This window comes from Pinus tabuliformis, chromosome 2_1 (genome assembly GCF_031772625.1).
Source record: "Pinus tabuliformis cultivar Carrire ecotype Pingquan chromosome 2_1, CPIR1, whole genome shotgun sequence".
In the NCBI taxonomy this organism is placed as follows: domain Eukaryota; kingdom Viridiplantae; phylum Streptophyta; class Pinopsida; order Pinales; family Pinaceae; genus Pinus; species Pinus tabuliformis.
The window spans coordinates 218683438-218696053 of NC_142299.1; the positions used below are offsets into that span (position 1 = coordinate 218683438).

At 35.4% G+C, this 12616-nt stretch overlaps 1 protein-coding gene across 1 annotated transcript in view; it reads left to right on the plus strand.

Moving 5' to 3' along the window:
• Nucleotides 1-3189: 3189 nt before the first annotated feature.
• Nucleotides 3190-12616, plus strand: part of LOC149199527 (vacuole membrane protein KMS1-like) — a 300187-nt gene continuing 290760 nt past the window's right edge. The window contains exons 1-3 of the mRNA XM_089402477.1: nt 3190-3312; nt 3539-3630; nt 7328-7539. Of these exons, the coding sequence (XP_089258603.1) occupies nt 3555-3630; nt 7328-7539 (288 nt within the window). The 5' untranslated portion in view covers nt 3190-3312; nt 3539-3554. The remainder of the gene's footprint in view (nt 3313-3538; nt 3631-7327; nt 7540-12616) is intronic.

A 12616-nucleotide genomic window follows, 5' to 3' on the forward strand; every position in this document is an offset into this window, starting at 1 on the left:
AAAACCTAAGACTTTTCTCCGAGACTTTCTGACACCCTGGAGAGCTTCCTTTCTCTATTGTGTTAGCCCTATGTCATTCTGCATGGCTCTGGTCCCTCTCTGCGTCATCCTTGCGTCTCTCTGCTACGTCTCCCTCTGCGCTATCTCTCAGAGTCCTTGCGCCACTTCTTCTGAGATCCCTAACTACTGCTAATCCCCCCCTCTTCCTCCACCCTACAACTCTCCCTCTGAAATCGATCTCCTTCTCTTTGAGAATCGATTTTCCTTGAGATACTGAGTATCTGCTGGTGTATCTCCAACTGACCCTCAAGCCTCCTCTTATACTTTTCATGTTGAGTCTTCTACCACTGAGATTAAGTCCCCAATCAACGGCTAAGATTAGATTTGGCTTGACCCTCGTCATTTAGAACCTTCTCACCCAGTTTTATATTAATACCCATTAATATTTTATTTTTCCTAAGTTTAGACTTAGGAACTCCATTAAAAATATTAATTATCTTAATATCTCTCAAATTGGATGGAATTTTCCAAAACGATTTTTGGGTTTTGAAGATCTTATGTGCCTTAGCCCCTCCACCAATTTTCATGGCTAGAGCACATCCGATGCTACCACAGATCAACAAAACATATCAAGTTGACCTGTTTAAAATCTATTTCATGATTGTTCACAAACCCTAACTTCCACAGGATATAACCCCAAAAATATAGTGAATCAAATTCTAAAATTTGAACCAGAGGTTCCTTAAGATTTTTCCTTTATATGGTCCAAGTTTTATGGTACAAAATTTCTCAGGAGAAAAAAATATTGTGAAAATGCCAAACTGACCTATTTGAAAATGATTTCAGGAGCATTTAGGAACTTGAAATTACTTAGACCATATATCCAAAATTATAGTGAACCAAGATTTGAAATTTGAACGAAATGTTCACTTAGATTTTATCTCAATATGATCCAAGTTTCACGGTCTAGTACCTCCTAGAATTTTTTTTTTATAGCGAAAATGTTGAATTGACCTGTTTGAAACTGATTTCATGAACATTTAGGAACCCTAACTTCCTTGGAGCATATATTTGAAAATATAGCGAACCAAGATCTAAAATTTGAACTAGATATTACCCAACATTTTTTCTCAATGTTCTCCAAGTTTAACTGTTTGAAACCTCCTAGGAAAAAAGTTATATAAAAAATTCCATGGTGGCTTGTTTGAAGCAACAACACCCTAGGATCATGAGCTCTGATACCAAATGTTATGAATCTTGCACCTTATAAATGATAAGAAACTGGTTATTGTAGTCCTCTCAAGAGGGAAACCTCCTTTTATAATGAATACAATGTACAAGACATGTTTTGCTAATTTTAAGACCAGTTCTTCTCAGGGTATATATAGGAGACAAAGGGTACAATTATAATGAAATGGGATGACGAGAGGTGCTTACATAACAATATAACAATAAAAATGTAATAATTCATAATCTATGGCTTAGTAAGGAGTTTAGGGTTAACATGGCGTTGATATAGGGCTTAATATTGTTTAATTTTGTTTCCTAGTGTGTGTGTTGACTTGGGCCAACTTGGTCACTATTTTAATTATGTAGTTGCTAAAGTCCCAGTCAAACTTGATAACACACATTGTCTTTTGTGTAGTTGCTCTTGATTATAAGTTGGTGTTGGTATGATGTAACATGGTGTCACTAAAGCGATAAATAGTGTTGATTGTTGCTAGTTAGGGGGTTTATCGTAGAGGTGCTTTTCCATAGAACAAATGTTGGTGCAAAAATGGTTAACATGACAATATCGTGGTCCCTAGAATAATATCATTTTGACATAAGTGTATGGATTATAAAACCAATGGACATTAATGCTTCCACTCAACTAAATTTTCACCACAACCACAAAAAGCACTCTTGTTAAAATCACCTAAAATTTCCTTTGAACAACTTATTCATGTCTAAAAAAGAATTTGGTAAGTAACTTCACATGCCACCCTCTTCAAAGTTGAACCACAACCCCATTGAGGAAACCATCTGATCTTGTAACACATTTTTCCTCTAACCATTAGAATCCAATAACACAAGGAGTTAAAGTGTTGATCAATTCAAAATCCTCATTCATATGTTGAAAAATGAGTCGAATCAAAATGAACAAAATCCCCCAAATACATTATTCCAAACTTTAATTATACTTAAAGTTTATACCAATTTTTATCTTGGAATGTGATTTTTTTAAAAACATTTAACTTTGTTAACAACAAAATGATATATTCACATTAATTAATTAAAATATTCACATTAATTAATTGAAATTGCAAACTTATCACAATAACCAAAAACTAAATTCTCACATTTAAAAGGAGAAAATATCCCAATACATTTTCCACTCTATACAAAACTTAAAAAATAATGAAGCTTTATTTATACTTAAATTTTATATTTTTTTTGGAATGGAAATCATTTTGCTACTCTTAATTGCTTTTTTGTTAGAGAAAATGATTGATGTATGCATACTATTAAATCTGAGACTTTTGTGATCCACATTGTAGATAAATGTCTTTCAGAATAATCACATCATTAAGATTTGGTCCATGTTTAGAACCAACCAATGTGGACAAGTGAGGATTTGGTCCACGAACCAACCAATGTAGACAATGTGAAAGAAATCATACAATCTTTAGGAATAAATAGTAAAGATACATCATTGCCCAAAGTTAACTATTGAAAACTAACCATTAAAAATTCATATTAATTAATTAAAATGACAACTTAATTAATCTCTAATTATTAATCTGGAAATCTACCTAATTATTAATCTGTCAAATACAAACCAGTATAATTAAATTTTATACTAATTTTTATTTGAAAATGGAAATCATTTTGCTACAATTGATTGCTCTTTTGTTAGAGAAAATGATGCGGAGGTCCCCCTTCGGCGATATGTGACGGCTTTGCCGTATCAGCTGGCTTCGGCCATATTCTGTCTGGCTTCGGCCTTATTGTATTCTGGCTTCGGCCGTATTCTGACTGGCTTCGGCCATATTGTAATCATGAGGGCTTCGGCCATATATGGATTTTCTCTCTGAAAAAAGAAAGAAAGAAAATGATTGATTTATTCCTATTAATTAATTGAAATGACAACCTTACCATAATAAAAATACTACTTACATTAATTAATTATTTCACAAACTTATTACGATAAAAATCTATCACGTTTATTCTTGGAGTCACGTTATAGTAGTGAATCCATACCTGTCCAACAACATTCTCCAACGTCTGCAGTTGTTGTTACGAAGATTTCAGAGAACTTTATTTACTCAGGTGGCTTCCCAATCCCAAGTATAGAAAGAAACATATTTAAATTATCGTATAAACATGATTTGATATTGCAGGTGGATCCCTATATTTTTTGGTTTCTGTTATGAGTGCCCTTGTATGAATATATGTTTCTGGCACCCTGCAAAACAAAGATATATTTAGAGGTCAACTGATTAACTATACAATCGCTCAATTGGCGGCTTCTTCTTTCTCTTTCTTCCTGTCACAGGTGCTTTTGAACTATCATGGCTCAAAAGCGTTTATCCAAGAAGAAGAAGCCGCCCAGTATGGCTCGCGCAGACACCACTTCTCTTATCTCAGGTAAGTACTATTTTCCTCTGTTTTCTTTTCTCTGCGCTCTCCCATTTTGTTAGACCTGTTATTTGATTTCAGAGCGAGGTATATTCATGAATTGGGTTTAACAATGCTTCTCATTATCAGTGCTAAATCAAGACCCTAAAATCAAATTCAAAACATTGGCGGAGCTGGTCCAGTTAATTCTCATAGAACCGAACCCTAGGCTTAGTTGTCATGTCGACAGTCGGATCTATGAAAGCTTATAGGTTAACTTTACAGTGTCGTTTGTTCAAAAGCTTATTTTGCTGGGGCTGATTGTTTTTAATTATTTGCTTGATCTTTTTCTATTTCAATAATCGGGTTTCGGAATTGCTGTGTTTATGCTGATGGAAAATATTACAATTGGCTCAAAGAATAGAGGCCAGACACCACAAACAGCTGCCAGACACCACAAGTTAATAATCGTGTTTCGGAATTGCTTTCTTTATGCTCAAAGAAAAATATTACAATTGGCTCGAAGAACAGAGGCCAGACACCACAAACAGCTGCCAGACACCATAAGCAGCTGCCTGGGCGGGCTAAAAAGTTCTAAAGGGACAAACCGCTGAACGTAAACACTTTATGTCACCGGACACCTGATAATGAGACCCATTTGTCATTCCATGTTTGCTTTCCTATTCCCGTTTTGACTCCCACTTGTGCACTACTACTCAATTTTATATCTATAGTATGCATCGGAGAGGGTTGGTTCCACATTTATAAGCTCCTTAAATCCTCTAACACTGTTTCTTGTTCCTCGTCCCGTTTCTCTTTTCCAGTTACGTTTCTCATTTTGCATTGTCTTGAGAGGGAAATTATATTATATAGCTTCGGGTCAGGTGTTAATTACTTTGTTCAGAGAAAAAAAATGTTAATTATAATTTTTAAAAAATTAACATATATCCATTTTATCCTATATTTAATCAAGTGCAGAGAAGTATGCAAAAACTTGAGTGAAAGCCTTCCAAGTGGTAAAAGGCATTAAAAAAACAGGCTAAAATTTATTTATTTATACTCTAAAAGACTATTTAATCACATGGAGCTTGGCACCTTGAACTTAAATGTTTTTCTCACTCTTCAATGTTTTCCTCACTCTTAAAGATTATTTACCCACATGGAGGTTTTTCCTTGGTGCACATTAGATTTATAGTGAAGATATCTCAAATTTATTCAAGTGCAGAGAACTTGACTGAAAAAACTTAAATGTTTTTTATTCTTAAATATTAAAAGACTATTTAACAATGCTTTTTATTTTTAAAAACTATTTAACTACATGGAAACCTTCGTGCATATTAGAACTATAGTTAAGATGAGTCTCTGCTACTCATATAAATTTTGTTGGCTAAGCTATCACATTAAGATGTTATTTTTTATTAAAATCACCAAGAACTTGCACCTTGCCAGAGCTGCTAATCACGCTAGTGAAGGATTTAAATCTTGGTAGGTGGTCTCACATGTTTTCACTACTAAACCACAACCCCACAAGGCTAAGTTTTTGATTGGTGTACATATGCATCCATGATAATAATAGTGCTTGTTTTGTGTCCGCAAATGAATTTGACAGATCCTGGATAACCGAAAGCCATTTGAAGAGTAATTCTATCCAAACAGGGCACATGTTTACTATGTAAGTGATTTGGGTTCATGCCAACGAGCTTTGTTTGCTTCTTGGCAACCTGACTACCTGGTAGACAGAAACTTTGTTGTTTCAAGTGATATTCAATTTAATTTATTATTACTGTTCAATGGTGGTAAAAGATGTCATTTAATGAGAGTGCGAAATGTACATGAATAAAATATGCAATGCCAGTGCCAAGTGCATCTCTGGCAAATTAAAATATCAGAAAAAGGAGAACCAGCCTTTGAAGCATTAAACTCGAGAAATAAAAAGAAAGAGAAATACTATAAAAAATCATGAGAGTTGGAAGCCATGTCAATTGGCTAGCCTCGTAGCATTTGACTCCAAGGAGAAATTGACCCTGGAATCATGATCTAGGCCGTCTCTGCAAGTTATACGACCATGACATACTTGGAGCGATGACCATCCAGTGGCAAGTTCCCATTCTGTCATTTGTGAACTGAATCTCTACTAGATGGCCTGTTTATTGAATATTCTTTTTGACTTAAAATTATTATTTTTTTGCATCTGCCCATGCAGTCGGGCAGTTTCCATAGTGTAATATATTGTCTGAACTCTAATTGTTTTTGCCCTAAAATATATATTTAAGTCATTTGTCCACAGAATGCAGGCCACATATATATATATATATATATCGAAATTAAACTTCTGATCATTGAGTGGAATTTACTTCTGCTTTCAACAGTCCTTCTCATTCTAACCAAAAAATATTTGACAGGTGAATACAAACACGCAATGTGCATTAAGTGCTAGTAATAGTTCTCAAATTTACCTTATTGTGCTTGTATCTGCCGCCACATCATTGCTGGATCATCCTTGACCAAAATGACTTGGGACGGGGCTTGCTTTGCCTGTCTGCAGAAAATTTGGCCCACCGCTCTTGATTATGTAGGTTCTTGGAACAAGTACACGTAACTCCTGAAATTGAAAAATATTTATTGGATAGTATCACCTATTGAATTACATTGTATATTGTATATACAAGTGATAAAGATCCATGCACATGAGACTACTTATCAGCACCTGCACCAGACATTGCACACGAGACTACTTGTCAGCACCTGCACCAGACATTGCACATGAGACTACTTATCAGCACCTGCACCAGACAACGTTTCCTCGTTTTTGTGACCCAAACATTTATGATGTTAAACTGTCTAGACTCTATACGATATCAAGGCCTCTTTTGTGTTTCAGAATGATAGGATTCAGACTGCTTAAAAAGATCACCATTGCTAGCAATTATCACCTTCGACGCACGTGTTGTTTTTTGGGTGATTTTGAAACAACTAAAATCTAATATAAGATAACTTGCTCATAGTAGTAGGATATGAATATTTTTTCGTTTTCCGTTCTTTTGCCTCTCAATCGTTTTGCAACGGTGTTTTCTATTCTCATTCATTCTCAAACATTTACATCTGATGTTTGTATGCAATCAAGCATCCATTATAGATTCAAAATGTGGGTTCCAAAGGTAAAATTACAGTTGGAGGCAAAATGAAGAAGCTTCCCCCCCGGGGATGGGGGTGGGTCGGTTATTTTTCTGGAATATATTATTCATGTCTGTAATAACATTGTAACATTACACAATATTTAAAATTTGAATTAAGACAGCGGCTAATTGATCTGATATTATTGTGGCTATATTCACTGTTTTGCTCAATCTTACATGGAGTGTTGCTATCGATAATAGCATTAAGGGGTTACTGCTTCAGTTTAATTAGGCTCCTTAAACATCTTATACTCATGTATTTCTCTGTGCATTGAAAAAGCTTGCGTCTGATTGTTCTAAGATTTCTTCTTTTGTTTTCAACTATGCACATTCAATATCATGTGGATAGCTCAATCTGAGTGTTTTTTGATATAAATATGAAATCCTCCAGGATATTATAAAGGGAGAGATTTGTGACTGAATTTGACTGGTTGAACAGTGCAATCAGGCTGGAGAGCAAACAACTACTAGAATTTGCATTCATTAACAAACCGTTAGCAGATGAGGTAAATAAATATTCTGATGCTTTGCTCTTATAAATATTTTTGCAGTACTGCAGGCAGAGCATCAAAAGGAGCTGGAAGAGTTAGTACTGACAAAACGCCCATTTGAAACGCTGAAGTTATTTGCTTTGGCCATTTTTCATTACCTGGAGCAGGTGGCATCATATGTCATAAATAGAGGGGCATCTTTCAGTCTTTTGACTCTTCTGGGGGTAGCCCTTGGCATTATGCTAATTATGCTCGATGGACCCCATGAGAAGGTACATTAATGAAGGCTTTGCATCTCTTCCTCTCCCTTCCCCATTCAATTTCTATGACGACCATTGCGCACATGCCTGCCAGCACACACCTATATGTTTGGCATATAACACAGAAAACGACCAGGAGCAGTTTGAAAATTTCCTTCTTTATATTGTGTGTTTTAGCTTCCGTTGTTTTTCCTCTATAGATCAATATGGATAATCCTGATTATTACTGGGCTATCATTATCATGGGGAGTAGATGTATCAGATATAGGTTCGGAATGATTTCCATAAACTGTCAACTTGAAAAGCAAAAATAGATTATTTTGACAAAGTTTGTCTAATATATTCATACTTAGTCCTAGTGTTTTGAGTATTTACACTGTATGACTTGAAAGCCAGAATCACAGTTATTCATAGAATGTCAAATCTTTCAATTATCAGACAGTTCAAATAATGAAGGAAAACTCAAAAAGGTTGTTTCTATTCACTAGCTGCAGAATTGAGAAACTTATGTGCATGCCAAGCTAATTTGCATTGCCAACTGGCAGTCATGACAACTAAATTCCAGCAGGTAGAGTGTTGTGATTCCAATGTGGGAATATCACTACAAATATCCACATTCTTCCAATGTTTCCTTCCTGATTTGTACAAAATTTACAATTTGGATAATCCTGATATTTTCTGGGTAACTATTGTCAAAGGGGAGTAGATGTATTAGACCTGGGTTCTGAAGAATGATTATCATAAACAGTCAACTCAAAAAGCAAAAATAGAGCATTTTTACAAGGTTTAAACTATTCACTTAAAAAGAAAAAATAGAGCATTTTTACAAGTCTGTCTAATAATCATACTTGTGTTTGAGTTAATACACTGAAGATCCTGAAGTCTAGAATCACAGTTATTCATATGATGTCGAATGTCTCAATTAACAGACATTTTCAAAGGGGGAAGGAAAACTCAAAAAAGTTGCTTCTATTCACTAGTTACAGAATCCAGAAACTCTGACCACGACAAGCAAATTTGGATTGCCAACAGGTAGCCATGACAACTAAATCCTATTGGGTAGAGTGTTGTGATTCCCTTTGTGGGAATATCTCTATCAATATCCACTATCTTTCCATATTCCTTCCCGATCTGTAGAAAATTTACACTCTGTCTGCTGCTTCTGCATTTTGCCACTATTCTATTCCTACACTCTTCCAGCAGACATCATAACTACAAAAACGCTTCCCCATATAGTTGCTTACAAAAAGTTCACTGGAGGCACATTCTCCATACATTTATTTGAACACAAAATAACTTTGCATACAACATAACTGGATGCACGCTATTATCTGCACATAATTAACTGTGGGCAACTAAAAACGGTAGGGCAGGGTATTTTGATCCAAGATTGTTATGAATAATATATATATATATATATATATATATACAAATAATGTAAATAACAATAATAATGATTAATGATAAATTAACTAATAATTAGTTAATGAAGAGGTATGTCCCTAAGGACATGACCATTGGTGAATCGGTATCATTCTCATAAGCAGACCTTCACCCTCATTTGTAATCATTCTCATTCATACATTTTAATATATATTCTTATATCTTCAATGGAGATCTTCATATTCCAAGTCTTCTGAAGTATTTAACTTCTGAGTATACGAACTTTGTTCGTTACGTTGGTATCAGAGCATTCCTTGTGAAGTACGAACTTTGTTCGGTATCAGAGCTGTTCGATCCTCTGGCAAGCTCAGCTGCTGCATAGATTCAGTCTGATCCAGGTCTTTGGCTGTTGAAATTCGTCAACCTTGTTGCTATTGAAACGTTTTGCTATAAAGAGTTTGGAGTTTCTCCATTCTGCCGTTAGGCTTTTGGCCATTAAAAAAAAAAAGGTTTATAAAAGAAAAAAACCAAGTTTAAAAAAAATTATAAAAAAAAGTAAAAAAAAAAGGAAAAGAAAAGTCAATATATATTGAAAAAAATTACAAGTAAAAAATATTATTAAAAAATATATAAATTACATGTTAAAAAAAGAAAAAAAGGGTCAATAATTATAGAGAGGAAATTAAAAGTAAAAAAATAAAATTGAAGATTAAAATGAAAAATCGAATATATATTTAGAAAAAAAATTATTAAAAAAAACACAAATAGATATTGATTTAAAAATAAATAAAAGCAGTTTGTCTAGAAAATAATACCTGCACTGATAGGACTTCCTACAACTACATGCCGGCTCCGACCCTGTTCTTGCATGCCTTAGCATATGTTCTGACACCTAAATACTATCATCCATCATGGCTTTCAACACCAACACTTGGGGGGGGGGGGAGCAGGAGAAAACCACACCTAGGTCCAAAGGTTCTATCTGGTTATATGAAAGCATTGGATAAATTAGTCCCTGATGAGGAGGCTGTGATGATATAAAAACATTTGAGCAACTATATGCTTAACACTGGTCCATTTGGGAGCATGCATGCAATTAGAGATTGAGAGATTTTTTCTTCTCTTGAGTGGTGGAACATGCATGGAGGTGCTACTCCACTTTTATAAACTTTGGCATTGTGAGTGCTATCATAGGTGGTAAACACTTCTTTTGTAGAGAGGTGTTGCAGCTCTTATTCTTCCATCCACAGTGTTAAAAGGAACATGTTAAATTTAGACTGAGTAGAGAGCTTGTTTTATGTTCACTACAACTTGCAATTGTTGTCCCATTACTGTGATGATGCAAAGGCTAATAAATACCATAAGGTTTGGGACAAAAGTCCAGAGGAGCCCAATTTGGGGGATGGAGTGTTGCGATTAGAGCAATTGGAGGATGCTCTTATCCAAGATGATGATGATCGAGTTGAGATGGCACCCCCATCCAGTCCCTTGGTTCCCATGTTCCATGCTTCGACACAAACAACAGGGGCTTCATGTTCATCAGTTCGACAACTTCTAGATCCACCATCTTCTTCATTGCCACCACGTGGAGGCTCACGTGCTGTTCGCGGTGGAAGGAGGAAAGATTAGTAGATATATTCACAATTTACTACTTTTGTCATAGATTTGTTGTGAATATGAACTTTTTTGTCTTACTCTTCCTAGTTTAGTGTGTACTTGAGTCTTGGTGGTGGCCAAGTGGCCTATTTTGTAAACATTATTATTTGAATTTTGGACATGACTCATGTTGATAGTTGCTCACTTGTTAGATAAGTTACTTGAATGTTTGATGATTTTATCTTCTAAATGTTTTATGTTTTATGATATGCTTAAAAATTTGATATATGTTTGTAATTGCTAGAATCTAGATGGTTGATGCTTGAATAATTAATCATTGATGTACAATGGAATCATGGATGCCATATCTATCTTGATTTATGTAAAAATACACATGCTTTCATGTCTTCTACAACTAATTTGGTATTTGGGATGTTTTTTTAATATAAATGCAATATATATCGATATCTATATATCTATATATATATATATATATATAGTAGAGTAGCTTCCGGGACACTTCGCTTAGATTTTTGGGAAATAACGCTTCCGCGCCCCTGCTTCGTGTTGTTGAGAAATCTAGGGCATCACGAATTAGGTGATTTCTCTTAATTAGTAACTGCTTGTGATTGCCTTTTAGTTCATTAGATTAGGATCTCCTTGTTGCTTAAGTTATTAGTCTTCTTTTTCATCAAACAACTAGCAATGCATGAACATAAATAGACAAGAGACACAGAATATAGGCTATCAGCCAGGGCCAAAACCTCTCACTCTTTGAGAGGAAAACCCGAACAAATTCTTCTTATAGAGATTCCAATTGACGAATACCAAGACCAAGACCATTGACCTATTAGCCACTCCAAGACCAAGACACTAGTTCTCTTGACTGTCCTCTCCTTCCTCTTTCGTTTTGACTTTCTTAGAACTGAGATCATCTTCTCTCTGAGCGTAATGAGATAGTCACCAAACTGTGATATCAACGAACTGAGGTGGCACCGAGATTGAACCGAATCATAGCATAGAATGAGAACTGCACTATAACTTCAACTGAACTGTGGTCTCCATACCAAACTATAGCTTCTATACCCTTGATGGAAACTCCATTACCGAACTGTGCTTCTCTGAGATCTGAATATATCACAACAGTCTCTTGTCCGAACTACATAGGTATTCGAACTTGTTACTGTACCTAGTCACCCAAAAATCTTAGAGGTATATCTGAACTTCTTCACTGTACCCTTATCCGAGCTTCTGAAGTGATGTCCGAACTTGTTATTGTCACTGTTCATCCGAAATTCAAAGATGTATCTAAATTGTCTTCTCTGTGGAGATCTGAGCTGTATACTTTGACTACCCATTCGAATTTAGAGTGAGATCCAAATTTCTGAACTATGTGAAATGCGAATACCTTTCACACATATATATAGTGGTCTGCCCATATATATAAGCCAACATGACGTCAGCAAAGGGATGTGTCTCTAAATGGGTGAGCCGACATGTGCCATTTACTTCATTTGGAGGCCGACTTGAAGAGGGGGACTATGCTTGTCTTTGGAGGGCTATTTTACAATCCTATAGACTAGAATACAATTGTAACATGCCCAAGAAGGGCTCTTCATACATGACATTAACTCTTTTGACAATTCCTAAAGGCTCACAATGGGAGCCATCTAAAAATAAAATCTCTTGCTCATGAAACCCATGAAGCAAGCTAATAATAATTTTATTTCTTCTTTGCATCTTTTACACAAATCACAATTACATGTCATTATGAAGATCGAACCTAGTAACACTTTTCAACACGTGCAACATTGGTTCAGCTTGTATGATGGAGCCTCATAGCCACAACATATCCTTGTTATCGGCATGGTTTTTTACTTTCCCTAAAGGTTCCTCTAGTAGCGGCATGCCTTTCAGCATCTAGTAAAATATCACGAAGCCAAAGTGGCCTCTTCCTAGTAGGAGGGTTACATGGAGGAGTATCCATAGGTTCCATGGGATCATCAACAACATCTTTCTTAGGTTCAAGCATAGAAGGACCTACTAGTAGGTCCATGTCATCATCCTTCTTTTCAACAGGAGGAGGTGGGGGAATGTCCCTTGCTTTTCC